The sequence below is a fragment of the Eleginops maclovinus genome, chromosome 5 (genome assembly GCF_036324505.1).
Source record: "Eleginops maclovinus isolate JMC-PN-2008 ecotype Puerto Natales chromosome 5, JC_Emac_rtc_rv5, whole genome shotgun sequence".
Taxonomy (NCBI): Eukaryota; Metazoa; Chordata; class Actinopteri; order Perciformes; family Eleginopidae; genus Eleginops; species Eleginops maclovinus.
In genome coordinates this window covers 25,963,919-25,979,398 of record NC_086353.1, presented here as the reverse complement: position 1 = coordinate 25,979,398, position 15,480 = coordinate 25,963,919, and the positions used below count along the sequence as shown (strand labels likewise).

Sequence of the window (15,480 nt, the reverse complement as noted above, 5' to 3'; positions counted from 1 at the left end):
TACAGAGCAGGGAGGCATTATACAGGAGGTGCTAATTTCTCACTAGCTCCGCTTTGTGAGGGATTGCTCAATCTGACGTGAGGCGCCGCTCTTTGCCTTACCCCGCTTGTCTCCTCTGCTCAGGTCACGAGCAAATTCAGCTATTTTGGTTATAGAATTATTTAAGATCATTGGAATCATACAAAAATTACATTTATAGCACAGATAAGTAGAACATATTAATATCTGGGTTTTTTTCATTATATAATTTAACATATGTGTTGTGTTTTATTATCTTAATTTCTAATGGACCAATGATAATTCGTGAATACACTATGCCCGCGAAATCGCGGAGCGAGCTGTCAGTTGAAGTCTATCAAAAATGGATGGTGAACGTACTTGTCCTCCGCTGAAAAAGCGGCGAATTTCTGAACAGCGCTTCAAGCTAGAATATAACGCAGAATGGCCGACCATCACCCGGTCGAAGCTGGACGACTTCCACTCTTACTGTATGTTGTGTAAGACAGATTTTAGCGTGAGGCATGGGGGCCGACACGACGTTGAAAAGCACATCAGGACTGCTAAACACACGTCATACAAGGCGGCAGTGGAAGCTACAAGGCCCATCGCGGGCTTCTTTACGGTTGACAGTGACACCAGTGTCATAAATGCCGAAGTGCTCGCTGTGGACTTTCTGGTGGAACACAACATCCCGATCGCGGTGGCCGACCACATCGGGCCACTGGTGAAAAAGATGTTTCCGGACTCGAAAATCGCTGGTAAGGCTCAAATGACAAATAGCCTCAATTCATCTCAAGCATTCATAGGCATAGATTTATATCTGTATACTGTCACAATACACTCTACAATCTGTACAGACTATATAAAACAGTTACAGTACTGCCCTGGTTGATAATCTGATTTAAATCTTGCAAATTAATCATTGCTAATTTATAGCCTACTGATACTGTATCATTCTAATAAACATTTTTCATTTTATGTAAAGGTGAAAAAAAAATAGCCTAGGCCAACTTACTCTACAGAGGATTAATATCATGATTGTAATTCTGCAATTCTGTGTAATCTAGAGTATAATCATGATAATACAATGCAATATTTTTGTGATTGCAATTGCAGGAAAGTATGGGTCTGGTCGCACAAAGAGCAGCGCCATTGTTGGAGCTCTTGCCAAGGAGGATGCGTCTGTGATCACGGAGGCAATGAGGACAGCTCCATACTCCCTAGCCACGGATGGGAGCACTGACTATGGAGACTGTAAGCTGTATCCTCTTGTTGTGAAGTACTTTGATCGAGGACTTGGGCGTGTTCTGACAGTACTCCTATCTTTGCCAGAGTGTCATGAGGCATCTACTGGGCAGAACATATTCAAACTCATTGACAATGAACTTGAGAAACGTAGCATATCCTGGGACAACTGCATGAGTTTTGGGGCAGATAATGCCATGGTGATGCAGGGACTCAAAGCTGGCACGGCAGGCTACATCAACAAAAAAAACAGTGCAGTATATGTGCTGGGATGCCCGTGCCATCTAATTCATCTAGCTGCAGAAAAAGCTGCTGCTCAGCTTCCAGTGTCCATTGAAGAGCTGCTGGTGGACATATACTTCTACCTAGACAAATCCAGCAAGAGGAAACAGGGACTGAAGAAATTTCAGGATCTGTGTGGAGTGGAAATGAGAAAGATTGTTAAACATGTAAGTACGAGGTGGCTCTCTTTAGATAAATGCATCGCCAGGTTGTTGCAGCAGTGGCCTGCATTGCTGCAATACTTTGAGTCAGAACAGTCTGGGCACAGCAGCAAGGACAAGACCACGCAGAGCAGCAGCAAGGACAAGACCACGCAGAGCAGCAGCAAGGACAAGACCACGCAGAGCAGCAGCAAGGACAAGTCCACCCACAGTGTTAGCAAGGACACATCAACCCACAGTAGCGGCAGCAAGGACAATTCTCAGTTTGATTTGGCAGGCTATCTCTTTCGCCAACAAAACCTAGCCAAATTCTGTCAGGGAAAGAAAACACCAGCAGCTGCAACCACACAGCCCAAGACTGCAACGGCAAAGCCCAACACATCTAGCGCTGCACCCACTCGGCCCAAGACATCTAGCACTGCACCCACTCAGCCCAAGACATCTAGCACTGCACCCACTCAGCCCAAGACATCTACCACTACACCCACTCAGCCCAAAACATCTAGCACTGCACCCACTCAGCCCAAGACATCTAGCACTGCACCCACTCAGCCCAATACATCTAGCACTGGAGCCACTCAGCCCAAGACAGGGGCACAACAGAGAGTGCAGAGGGCATGTCAACATCTGCAGGACCCAACATTCCATCTTTACTGCTACTTTCTAAGTGCGGTCCTGCCGATATTTGATGAGGCCAACACTCTGCTGCAGCTAGACAAACCCTGCATACAAATACTACACAGGACTTTGACCACACAGCTGAAGAATCTCTTGAACCGATTTGTGAAGCCTCAGGTGATCAATGCAGCTGCTAAGGTTCACCAGGTACCATTCAGGGAACCAAGCAACCAGAAGAGCAATGAGACCTTGTTCATTGGGCAAAACACCAGAGACTTCATAAGAGATCACCCTGAGCTTGAGGAGCTGCAGCTTGCCCAGGTCTTCAGCGCTGTGCGGGCATTCTACATGAAGGCTGTTGAGTACATGGTGAAGAAGTTTCCCTATGATGACCCAGTGATAAGGAATGCTTCTGTGGCTGACATGTCTGCACGGGACAGCGCAGACTTCAATTCTGTGAGGTACTTCACAGGCAGATTCCCCTGCTTGAAGATGAGTGCTGAGGAGATGGACAAGCTTGAGGGTCAATTCATGACCTACCAAACCGATGCTCTGCCAGAAAGCATCACCAGCTGTGACAGACCAGACACACAGTGGCACCTGATGAGTCAGCTGAAGGATGGAAATGGCCATCTCAAGTACCCTTTACTCTGCAAGGTAATGCTGGCTATCCTCTGCATCTTCCATTCCAATGCAGACTGCGAACGCATCTTCAGTCTTGTCACAAAAAACAGAACGGAGTTCAGACCTAGTATGGGAATGGAGACCCTGAGTAACCTCATTACCCACAAACAATTCATGGTGGCAAAGGGGTCTGTCTGCTACAAGCAGGCGTACTCCAAGACAACTCTTGCCAAGGCCAAGTCAGCAACCTATGACCATCTAAAGTGAGAGGTTGATGAGATGGTCATGTCACAGCCAAAGGTTCCCTTGAGTTGAACTCTGTTCTAAAAAAAGGCTGTGTAAAGGTTTTTCATGTGTTATTGTTCAGTATTGTTTCATGATGAATTCTGTTCGGTTAATACAAATATTTTTTTGTGTATGTTGGTGTTTAATTGTGTGCAACAGTACAGGGAAAAGGAGAAATTATACACGAAAAACATGTCCTAATATGACCTAGATTGCATCTCAGAGCATGTAAAGTCTCTGGCTTCTGATAAGATAAGATAACTTTTATTAATCCTGTAAGGGAATTGCACATGTTATAGCAGCAGGGTGATAGGAAAAGGAATAGGGAACTATATATACATACAATTTACAGTAAAATAATAACAGTTGAATACAAAAGATAAATAGAAATAAGTAAAGTAAAAATGAAATAAGGGGGCATTCAGGGGGCTTCGGCGGACCTCGGACCCCCGGCTTTGAAAACAAAATTTGCCTCGCTCCGCTCGCCTTGAAACTATTTTCTAAAACACAATGTTGGCAGCTCTGCTTTCAGTCATGCTCAAAACTTTTCCAATACAAGCAGGTACCATTTGCTTCAGTGGCCCAAATAACATTTTCGCAAAATCTGTTCAGTGTGCAGTACAGTACAGGTCTCCCATGCTCAGCCTCCTATACAGGTGGATATTAGGGGTTCAAACACCAAAACCAGGGCTAACATGCCAACGTCTCTATTGCTGCCCCAGCCAAAGCTGCTCACAAACAAAAACACAATCGCAGGGGCAAAGAAGTCAGACATTTTATCCATGTTCAAGTACATGCCTGTCGTTGACAAAGCATACTACACGGCAGTATTTAGAAAGTGATATCTAGATAGTAGATTGGAGGGTCAGAAAGAGTCATGACAACATAAATTACATATAAATTAAAGTACATCATACATAACAAAACAGACAGAATAATAAATAATAAAATTGTCTCATAGTTTGTTCTCAAAGTGTCTCATAGTTTGACACTAGCTTATACAATAAATGAACAATGTGTTTTTAAAAAGTGTTTAATGATGTTTAGTAACAGTTTGTGTGTGTGGGGGGGTATATGGGTGGGGAAGAGGGGATGTCAGGTGGTGGTGGAGGATTTAAAAAAGAATCTAATGAATTACAACAATACATTATTGATTAGAAGTGTGTTTAGAATGTTTTTAATGAAATGAATTAACACTGTTTTTAAAATGTTTCAGAGCATTTTCATGATGTTACACAATATTTTGTATGTTTTAATCTACTAAATGAACAGTTTTTAATGTATGTTAGATGCTTCCTTAATGTTTTAACAGTACAGAGGACAGAGGGGTGGGTGTCATGTGTGAAGAAAAAAAAATATTTAGTTTAAGTGCAATTTTTCTATGATGTTCTTTGAAAATTGAAATAAAATATTTGTTTTCTTAAAAACTTGCTTGGCTTTGATGTATACTATACTATTATATATTATATTATATACTACAAGCTATGAACTTGTGTTATAAATATATATATTGATTAAAATCAATGGTTATATACATTTATTCTTTGAAATGTAGGGTTTTATTTATAAAAGTGGAGATAGAACCTTATAATTCCGAACAGAATCAGAGCTCTCAGAATTATAAGGTTCTATCTCCATTTGGACCATCTTAAAAATCCCCACTCCAAATGTGCCAGGATTTTGATATTCTATCCTCAAAGTACCTGTAGGGTGATGGTCTTGTTGAGCTATAATAGTAGATTATACTACATAACAGTTTTGCCAGCTGGGATGTATAAACTTTGATGCTCAATATCTCAGAACTACCCTAAACGGAGATAGAACCTTATAATTCTAAGCTCACGAAATGTATGTTGTTCTAGGACGAAGTGATGAGGGCCTTCAAATGGGTGAGATTAAATTGATTTTGATCCATTGTAGCAGTGTTGTGTACTTTGTTGTGGAAAAGCAGCTGGCTGTGGAGCTTGTTGATTTGAGTATTCACAGTCTAACAGATGAAGTCCATGAGTCAAGCTACTCATGTGTTAAACAAGAAGACCTCCTTGATTACTATCCATTAATGAGGTATGAGCTGAATGGCACACCAGTTATAATATTTCATCACTCTCTTCCAGACATATACTGAAAGGTCAGCGCTGATGGAGGACATAAAAGAAGCTGTGTTGGCGGTATTACCTAGTCTACCAGAAGAGAAAGTCCAGATGCTGTTGAACAACTTGGCAAGCATTGGCGTGGAGTCCAAATCAGATCTGCAGTTCATTAAAGAGGAGGATCTCCTAGCCAACATCACACCTATCCAGTGCCGGAGGCTTCTCAGTGCCTGGCAAACTCTAGGTGTGTGTTAGATAACCTTGATGTGTGTTGAGTGTGATATACTATACATATTTTCATGTATAAATCATTTTAATTTCAATTAATTTTTTTAGTGGATATTGAGTGGTGCTATTACAATACAATGTTTACTTTTTCCTAGACCAAATGGAATACGTTACATTGACAGCTGTGGACCACTCTGACATAGTCCTCAGTACCACTACAGAGGATCCTCCATCTTCTGAATCTGAGAACACTACAGCGTCAAGCAGTAATACATCCAGAATGTCTGTGAATCTAAGTTTCTGGCATGAAAACTTTAGTGTTCCTTGGAACAGAATGCCGCCTGGTATCGCAACTGCAATATCACTGGAGAAACGTCCATCTGCTAAAGACCGCAGGGAGATGCTACGGATCCTTGTTGATGAAATGAGGCTGACTGAACCAAATCCATCAAAGTCTCAGTGCCAGACAATAGCCAAGATGATTGTAAAGCAACATCCTAAGAGCTTTGCTGATGTCATGAGAGATGGCACTGTGATCTGCAGTGGCTATGGATCTCTTTTGACTCAACTAAAAACACGAGTAGAACATGTTAATCGTGGAAATGCTCTCTCCAGACGAAGGAAGCCAAAAAGGGTCTCAGATGCACCTGAAGACATAGCCAGAGGACCAGCTGACCAATATGGCTGCGTGAGATGGCAACCTAACTGTCCACCAGGGGAGACTGTAGTGGGTCTTGAAGGGAAAAAGACTGAAATGAAAGACCTGTATCACACTGAGGGACCAGCTGGTGCAGAGAGAGGATATGTGATTCAGTTAATGAAAACAACCTACTACCTACAAAGGAAACACATCAATGCCTGCCCACCTCCTTCAGTTTCTGAGCTGAAGAGTGAGTGGCCCTATCTTTTTATTCCGAGGGAGTTGTACAGCCATTTCAATTTGCTCACCGACATCAACATTCTGGGGAAAATGGAACAGGCTATGGAAGAAAAGGGGAAGCTGATCCTTAGGTTCTTCCAGCACAGACCAGCAGGTACCAGTGCAGATGAGGTTGGGCGCATCCTGGTCAAGTACAGCAAAGAAGAAAAGTGTGATCCATGCCCATGTGTGATTCTGCTGCTGATGGCCCACTTCAAAGAGAAATCTGAGGGGCTCATTTTACAGACCGATGTAAGTATAAAATTATTACACTTTATGTTGAGGCTCTTGAAAATTATATTGGATTGATCATGTTACCCTCAATAGTCAGAGGAGATAAGTTGTAAGCAAAGATTTTTGGAGCTTGAAGACATCTCACCTGCATCCAAAAGGTTTCTTTAGTTCTGGCCTGATGATGGGGGAATATTCCCTCCTCAAACCATCTTTTGACAAACAATCTTCCTTATCCAAAATGTGAACATCAGTGTTCCTTTAAAGACACTGACATGCACATTTTGGACAAGGAGGACAGATGGTTTGAGAGAGAAGTGAAGGAGGCCATCTTTATCTAACTGCAGTGAAGGAGGCCATCTATATCTAATAGCATGACCATTAACTGCTCGTCACCATCAGAGCAGTCCTTGTTCTCTGGATGCTGTGACCATGACTCCCACTCCAATTCCCACCTTGGTTGACTCATGTGACTCTCTTGTCACATGATGACAGGTGTGGTCCAGAGATATAGCTCCACCTCCAGTGGTCCAGAGATACAGCTCCTGGCTCCCCATCATCAGGCCAGAAATGAACAAGCCTTTTGGATGAAAGGTGAAATGTCTTCAAGCTCCAAAAAGAAGTCCAGTTGCTTACAACTCAGCTCTTCTGGCTACCATGATCTGGATGAATAAGAATCTACACAGACATGTTACCCTCAATAGGTCAGCTGAGGGCGATGATAATGTGTTCAATTCAAAATGGTGACGTTTTCAATTTTTTGTTGTTGTTTCTTTTTTTGTTGTTTTTTTGTCTTACAGGTGTTCTCAACAGCAGTTGATGTTGAGAGAACAATACTGCTTCCTGCGTCTCCAAGACTCATCGTCTTAGGTAGTGTATTTTTTTGTCTAGAGACTATATGAGACTATACAGTAGAGACTATATGAATGACACATATGGAAGGCAACAGAAAGAACATGAACAGAAGAACAATAATAAATCATTATAATCATGTTTATTTAATTATGTTTTAGGTGATGTCCTCACAGCAACAAATTGGATGTTAAGCATTGAGGGCCATGTGGTTGTGGGTCCACACCAGAACATTGTGGCTGGATTAGCAGCGTTATTCGCATGCTACTATGCGTTTAATTTGGTGTATCAAGAGGAGGCGTCCAACACACTGGAATTCATTCAAAGGTGTGTGCTGGAAGGGGATTGTAGTGGATTATTACTTTGTTACATTTTCGATCATGAAAAACAAATGGTGTTTTTTTATTTTTGCAAAGCTACTTTCTGCTTCAGCTTGCATGCATGGCACTCTGCAATTAAAGCAAATTTTAAAGAAGTTTTAAAGAACCCCCCCCCACCCCACCCCCCCCCCCACACACACACACACACACACACACACACACACAGCGCTACCCGTCACTGCATGTCCTACTCTACCCTACTCTCTGCATGTGACAATAAAATATCCTTGTATATTTCAAAAAATGATGAAAAACTGCAACTTGATGGGTTTTGTCTTTTGTAAACAATGTATTTCATTAAGTGTCTTTTTCCTGATTTTGTGACTTCAGATGCTTCCTAGGGATCAACCCAACCTCTGGCACAAAGGCCACAAAGTGGATCAGTCCAAGAAGTGGGAAGGTGCAAGAGAAGAGGAACAGCAATGTCAACCTTCATGTCTCTGCACTTCTAAAAAGGTTAATGGACTTTGAATGGCTTTGAGCCCGTTGCAGCAACAAGAAGCAACAATGGCACACTGTTTTGTTTTAAAAAAAACAATGGTTCCAAAATGTGGTTATTTTTTACACATTTGACTTTAACTACTGTAATTTGCAGCAACAATTCAAAGTTACACTGTGTGGCTGCAAGTCTTGTGCAGTCTGGTGTATGTTTATGTGAGTTTGTTCATGTCTGTGTGAGTTTGAAAATATACACATCCGGTATACACTGTATTGAGTGTTAATAAATGTGTTGTATTGTTGCAGCACTGACTCTTGTTTTATTATTATTAATAGCTGAAAATAATTATAATTACAATAAATGACAGTGCTTGATTAGCAAAACATGACAAACAAACATATACAGTGGGGCAAAAAAGTATTTAGTCAGCCACCAATTGTGCAAGTTCTCCCATTTAAAAAGATGAGAGAGGCCTGTAATTTTCATCATAGGTATACCTCAACTATGAGAGACAAAATGAGAAAAAGAAATCCAGGAAATCACATTGTAGGATTTTTAATGAATTAATTGGTAAATTCCTCGGTAAAATAAGTATTGGGTCACCTACAAACAAGCAAGATTTCTGGCTCTCACAGACCTGTAACTTCTTCTTTAAGAGGCTCCTCTGTCCTCCACTCGTTACCTGTATTAATGGCACCTTTTTGAACTCGTTATCAGTATAAAACACACCTGTCCACAACCTCAAACAGTCATACTCCAAACTCCACTATGGCCAAGACCAAAGAGCTGTCAAAGGAGACCAATGACAACATTGTAGACCTGCACCAGGCTGGGAAAACTGAATCTGCAATAGGTAAGCAGCTTGGTGTGAAGAAATCAACTGTGGGAGCAATTATTAGAAAATGGAAGACATACAAGACCACTGCTAATCTCCCTCCATCTGGGGCTCCACGCAAGATCTCACCCCGTGGGGTCAAAATGATCACAAGAACGGTGAGCAAAAATCCCAGAACCACACGGGGGGACCTAGTGAATGACCTGCAGAGAGCTGGGACCAAAGTAACAGAGGCTACCATCAGTAACACACTACGCCGCCAGGGACTTAAATCCTGCAGTTCCAGACGTGTGCCCCTGCTTAAGCCAGTACATGTCCAGGCCCGTCTGAAGTTTGCTAGAGGGCATTTGGATGATCCAGAAGAGGATTGGGAGAATGTCATATGGTCAGATGAAACCAAAATAGAACTTTTTGGTAAAAACTCAACTCGTCGTGTTTGGAGGAGAAAGAATGCAGAGTTGCATCCAAAGAACACCATACCTACTGTGAAGCATGGGGGTGGAAACATCAAGCTCTGGGGCTGTTTTTCTGCAAAGGGACCAGGACGACTGATCCGTGTAAAGGAAAGAATGAATGGGGCCATGTATCGTGAGATTTTGAGTGAAAACCTCCTTCCATCAGCAAGGGCACTGAAGATGAAGCGTGGCTGGGTCTTTCAGCATGACAATGATCCCAAACACACCGCCAGGGCAACGAAGGAGTGGCTTCGTAAGAAGCATTTCAAGGTCCTGGAGTGGCCTAGCCAGTCTCCAGATCTCAACCCCATAGAAAATCTTTGGAGGGAGTTGAAAGTCTGTGTTGCCCAGCGACAGCCCCAAAACATCACTGCTTTAGAGGAGATCTGCATGGAGGAATGGGCCAAAATACCAGCAACAGTGTGTGAAGACCTTGTGAAGACTTACAGAAAACGTTTGACCTCTGTCATTGCCAACAAAGGGTATATAACAAAGTATTGAGATGAACTTTTGTTATTGACCAAATACTTATTTTCCACAATCATTTGAAAATAAATTCTTTAAAAATCCTACAATGTGATTTCCTGGATTTTTTTTCTCATTCTGTCTCTCATAGTTGAGGTATACCTATGATCAAAATTACAGGCCTCTCTCATCTTTTTAAATGGGAGAACTTGCACAATTGGTGGCTGACTAAATACTTTTTTGCCCCACTGTATTAGCTGTAAAAACATTCTACAATAAAATAATGAATTATAAACAAGTAACAGCTATTTACTGGCAAAAATAGTTGGCAGGTAACTCATGTAATTTGAATGGGATACAAGATAATATTGTAAATTAAAATACAATAAATTATTGTTTATCATAAAACAATACATTGTTGTGTTTTAGATACGGCAAAAAACTGTAAAAAGTATCCAGTAATATGTTGTAATTAATGTTTACAGCACTTAATTGGCAACTTTTTTGCCTGTTCTTTACTGTAAATTCTACAGGAAATTTGTTACAGTGTAGCCTATCAGAAGCTACCTGCTATAATGAAATTGCAAGAGCTGAATGGGGCAAAAGTGGGTCCTGTGCACAAATCAGACAAATCATGTGCTGAAATGATTGGTCATATTGCGCAGGAAATGAGAAGAAAGTTAGTTTCAAACATAAAAGAAATGAATTCAAGAATCAGCCTAACCATTGATGAGAGCACAGTGCACGGACGTGCCTATCTCATTGTTTATGTAAGATGTGACGTGAGTGGGAAAGGAGACGTGGACAATGTATTTTTGGACATTGCAGAGCTGACACAGGGCACAAATGCAGAATCCATTTTCAATAGTTTGAGACAGAGTTTGCGCCAAGCTGGGTTAGATGACGAGTTTTTGGGCCGGAACCTCATTAGCATCGCCACAGATGGTGCTGCAGTCCTCACCGGTAAAACCACTGGGCTGATTGCGAGGCTGAAACGCGATTTCCCCAACATACAGTCAATCCACTGCCTCGCCCACCGCCTTGAATTGGCTGTCCATGACTCACTCAAGGAGGCTGCTGGATGTAACCACTTTGAGATTTTCATCTCCAAGCTCTTTGCTCTGTACCACCAGTCCGCAAAGAATGCACGCTTGCTTGAGGAGGCGGCTGCTGACCTCAATATGCAGGTTTTGAGAATCGGACAAATATTCACTATACGATGGGTGGCTAGTAGCTTTAACACCGTGAGAGCAGTGTGGAACAACTTCCCCGCATTAGCGCGCCACTTCAAAACAGCAAGTGAAGATCCAGGTCGAAATGACAGAGAGAAAAACATTCCTGGGGCTATACACACATCTCACACACAAAGGGTTTTTAATGGATCTGGCTTGCATGAAAGATATGCTACGTGAACTGCAGGGCCTATCATTAAAACTCCAGCGGAGAGACTTATCCCTAGTGGATGCCACTCGCCACATTCAGCAGACAGTGGATGTCCTGACAGCCATGAAAGAGAGCGGAGGGAAATCCACACTGAAGGCCGAACAACGCGCGTCCGTGGGCCTGTTTAAAGATGTGTAACTGTCCGAGAGCAGGGAGAAAATTAACCGGCGCCAGTTCGGTGTCGGTGATTGACGGACTTAAAATGCGCATGCCAGAGTCGGACCTTGTCCAGATGTTGAAACCCCTGGAAAAGCACTTCTGGCCAAAAGACCGCAACTCGCTAATCATGTATGGAGAACATGAAGTACGGAAACTAGCGAAAACACTAGGCGAGTCGGCTAAAGAGGCAGCGGATGAGTTTCGTGACTGGAAGTTGAAAGGTGGCGCTCCGGGGCAAAACACTGGAAAAGTTGTGTACAGCAAGCAGGACATATCTCCCAACCTCGTCAGAGTGTGAAAGGGGGTTTTCGGCCGTCAATAATACGGACAGTAAAACCCCCAACAGACTGCGCGAGAAAAGCCTGTCATCGCTACTTTTTGTGGATTTAAATGGACCCCCACTGGAGCGTTTTGACCCAGCACCCTTCATCACATCATGGATCAAATCAGGTCATCGCATGTCCACGTCATGGGTTTCTGGATCAACAGCCGAGGAAGACGAGCCAAGGCCTTTGTGGTCTATTCTGCTTTAAAGTAAGACATGATGCATTTAATTATTCCTATATGCTGGGTTTGGAAACGCCTGATGGATTCGTTCATGTTTGTGGTGCCTATTTGTTTGTTGACGCTTGTTGCCGTGCAAGATTGGTTGCTTTATTGTGTATGCCGATGTGAACATGATTTCCAGTGATCTTTGGTGGATGTGTTGAGTAGGCCTATGTTGCCTGTGTTTTTCTTGCGTGTGGTATTATTGTTGACGCAATGTTGTTTTTGAGCATGCCAACGGACATGATTTCCCCTTATGATTGCAGACGCGATGCGTGTGTGGAGGTGTGGAGCCTGTGTGCGTAATTGCCGTAAAGCTGTGCTGTCCGCGTATGATTCTGTATGTAGGCTTGTGTTTTCGAGATCCGCGCTCTGAGTCAAGCGCAAGAGCAAGCGCCCCCCCCCCCCCCCCGAGAGAAAAATGGGACCCCCCGAAAATCTCGGCATAGTTCGAACACTGATTGAGGCTGCCATGTTTTGTTGTACCCATGTCATGGGCATGTTAAATATAATAAAGAAGAATTTCATTTAACCAAGTCTGTGTCACTTCCTCTTTAAGTACTGTCAGGATCAGTGATTATTAAGCATTACTATGATTCCACAGCTTTTTACTTATTTCAAGAAATTTAAGAAAGATATTCTACAAACAGAGGAAAATATTCTTTACTATATCAAGAAAAGTACACTAGTTTTTAGTATGACTTTGCTGGTTTCGAGAAATACATGGCCTAGTGCATACCACTATGTCAAGATAATGGCTCTAACATTTCTTGATTCAAGAATATTTTTCAGTATATTGAGAAAAAAGGCCACGTGTTTAATTAGAATCAAGAAAGATGTACTTGTTGTTAGATAAAATACACTAATTCTAAGGTATTTGTGGGTTAATTGAGATAAGATATTTTCACTTGTTTTGAAAAGTCTTGACAAGCCACATTTTCTTGTTCCATTGGCAGATAATTTTGCTATTTCTAAGCAAAATATACCTCATTTTTGTACTTGTTTTTCTTGTTTTTGAAAGCTGACTTTTTGCAGTGTACGTTTTCCACCTCACCTATCCAAAAACCATCTGCACACTCCTCTCAGTGATACAGACTGAAGTGGTCGGGGACAAACTCCATGATGGCGATGTCACCCCTTCCTACAGGAAGGCCATTGGAGAGTGGAAGGCCTTCTTAGAATGAACAGGGGGTGAACTGTCTTTAACTCCCCCCCAGCCTAATTAAGCATCATGGAGATTGTTGTATTGTTTTGGTTTTTTTTGCAAATGAGCAATGTTGAAATGCAAACAAAGGAGTTGTTCTGTTCACATGTTGGTTTAAAACATCACGTAAGAAAATCATTGATGTACTTGGATGCTCCAAGATCATAGTGAAAGTTTGCCTTATGTGGCATGTTTGCCCTAAGGAATATTCTGTTCACATCTGCACACTCCTCTCGGTGATACAGACTGAAGTGGTCGGGGACAAACTCCATGATAGCGATCCCTCCCTTTCTTTAACTCCCTTTACCCCCTAACCTTTTGGGTTTTTTTTGGTTGCAAATGAGCCATGTTGAAATGCAAGCATGTTGGTTTAAAAGTGATGTAAAAAAAACAAACATTGATGTACTTTTGATCACAGTGGAAGTTTGCCTTGTGTGTCATGTTTGCCCTAAGGAATGTTCTGTGTAAGAAGTAAAAGAGCCTAAAATTCAGCAATAAAAGCTTCTGAACTGCAGTTATGGTAGCCCATATTGTCTCATTTCAAGATAGTTTTACTTGTTATGTTCTTCTCAATGCAAAAGAGAATTTCTCAGTGTAAGCATCATAAGCTATTTTTACAGGCTAATATCAAGCAAAACATACTTATTGTCTACTATAGGCAAAATGTCCTTCTTTACAGTTACTGAATATGAGCTATATGGGCTTATTTTGAGTCAAAGGTTGGCCTAGTTTTAAGAATGCATATGGCAAGAATTTCATACTAACTTTGAGAATTCTTACCAAGAAAAGAATGCTTACCCCATTGGCAGATTTGTTGGCTTGAAATGCATGATTTTAACCTTATTTAAGGATTACTTTTCTTGTTTCAAGTGGGGCCTTTTTTGCAGTGCAGCAGCTTCCCTTCGAGTCTCCTGGATCTTGGCCAAAAAGAAAAGACCGTTTACAGACTCAGCAACTGTCAAAGACTGCATGCTGGCCATCGTGGATGAAGTAATAAATGACGACAAAATTAAAACGAGTGTGACATCTGCTATTAAACATGTACCCATGTCAGACACCTCAAACATTCGAAGGGTGGAAATTCTTGCCCCAGATGTGTGTGAAACACTGTTAGAAGACCTGAGGAAAGCTGAGGTGATGTCTATAGCTGTAGATGAGTCCACAGACAAGATACCGCACAGTTGTGCATATATGTCCGGTTTTTTTGATGGGAATTGCTTCCGAGAGGAACTGCTTGGTCTACTGCCGCTGGAAGGTCACACAACTGGCGAGATACTGTTTGAGAAAATTTCTGCTTTTTTCAAAGACACTGGTCTGGATATGAAGCATGTGTGTATGCCTGTGACTGATGGGGCACCATCTATGGCAGGAAAAGTGAATGGTTTGGCAGCACGTTGGTCTGCTGTTACACCAAGGATGATATCCTTGCACTGCATTGTGCATCAGACGGTGTTGTGCGCAAAACTAAGCGGGGAGCTTAAAACGACAATGGGCAGCGTGACGGCAACAATTAATTTTATCCACTCCACATCAAGCCTCCAACACCGCTTATTCCGCATGCTGCTGTCAGAAATGTCCGCTGAGCACCACGACCTGCTTCTTCACAATGACATCAGATGGCTGTCCAAAGGCAGAGCACTGGAGCGTTTCTGCAATCTCAGAGAGGAGATCACAACTTTTCTCCGCAGCAGCAGCAAGCAGAAAAAGGCAGACACACACTTAAATCGCATACTGGACGACAACTTCATGGCCCATGTCTGCTTTCTGAGCGACATATTCAAACACCTTAACGACCTAAATGTGGGACTACAAGGCAGAGACAAAACTGTCACTGAACTTGTGGAACAGACGCGCGCATTCCAAGTCAAACTGGACCTTTTCGCGACTGACTTGACCACAGGCGGATGCTGCATTTCCCGACACTCCGCAACTGCATCTCATCCCCGGCACAAATCGCAGATACGATGAAAGAATTTATTGCGAGGTTTGAAAGAGAACTTTTTCGGTCGATTCGATGGA

General features: G+C 42.3%; 2 protein-coding genes across 2 annotated transcripts; both read left to right on the top strand.

The window, feature by feature from the left end:
• Window positions 1-361: 361 nt before the first annotated feature.
• LOC134864835 (uncharacterized) lies at window positions 362-3,317 on the top strand. Its single transcript, XM_063884125.1, has 2 exons — window positions 362-758; window positions 1,117-3,317. The coding sequence occupies exons 1-2, from the start codon at window positions 362-364 to the stop codon at window positions 3,195-3,197; spliced, it is 2,478 nt and encodes an 825-aa protein (XP_063740195.1). The 3' UTR covers window positions 3,198-3,317.
• A 2,036-nt stretch (window positions 3,318-5,353) lies between these two features.
• LOC134864834 (uncharacterized) lies at window positions 5,354-7,274 on the top strand. The gene is made up of 3 exons (XM_063884124.1): window positions 5,354-5,549; window positions 5,716-6,704; window positions 7,179-7,274. Exons 1-3 carry the CDS (start codon window positions 5,354-5,356, stop codon window positions 7,272-7,274), a joined length of 1,281 nt encoding a protein of 426 aa, XP_063740194.1.
• Window positions 7,275-15,480: the final 8,206 nt, after the last annotated feature.

What these genes read in the sequence shown, in the direction of transcription:
- LOC134864835 (XM_063884125.1), top strand. Translation starts at nt 362, where the DNA reads ATGGATGGTGAACGTACTTGTCCTCCGCTGAAAAAGCGGCGAATTTCT. An exon ending in TCCGGACTCGAAAATCGCTG is followed by an intron (nt 759 to 1,116) that starts GTAAGGCTCAAA and finishes TTGCAATTGCAG; the next exon opens with GAAAGTATGGGTCTGGTCGC.
- LOC134864834 (XM_063884124.1), top strand. Translation starts at nt 5,354, where the DNA reads ATGGAGGACATAAAAGAAGCTGTGTTGGCGGTATTACCTAGTCTACCA. An exon ending in CAGTGCCTGGCAAACTCTAG is followed by an intron (nt 5,550 to 5,715) that starts GTGTGTGTTAGA and finishes TTACATTGACAG; the next exon opens with CTGTGGACCACTCTGACATA. An exon ending in GGCTCATTTTACAGACCGAT is followed by an intron (nt 6,705 to 7,178) that starts GTAAGTATAAAA and finishes ACATGATGACAG; the next exon opens with GTGTGGTCCAGAGATATAGC.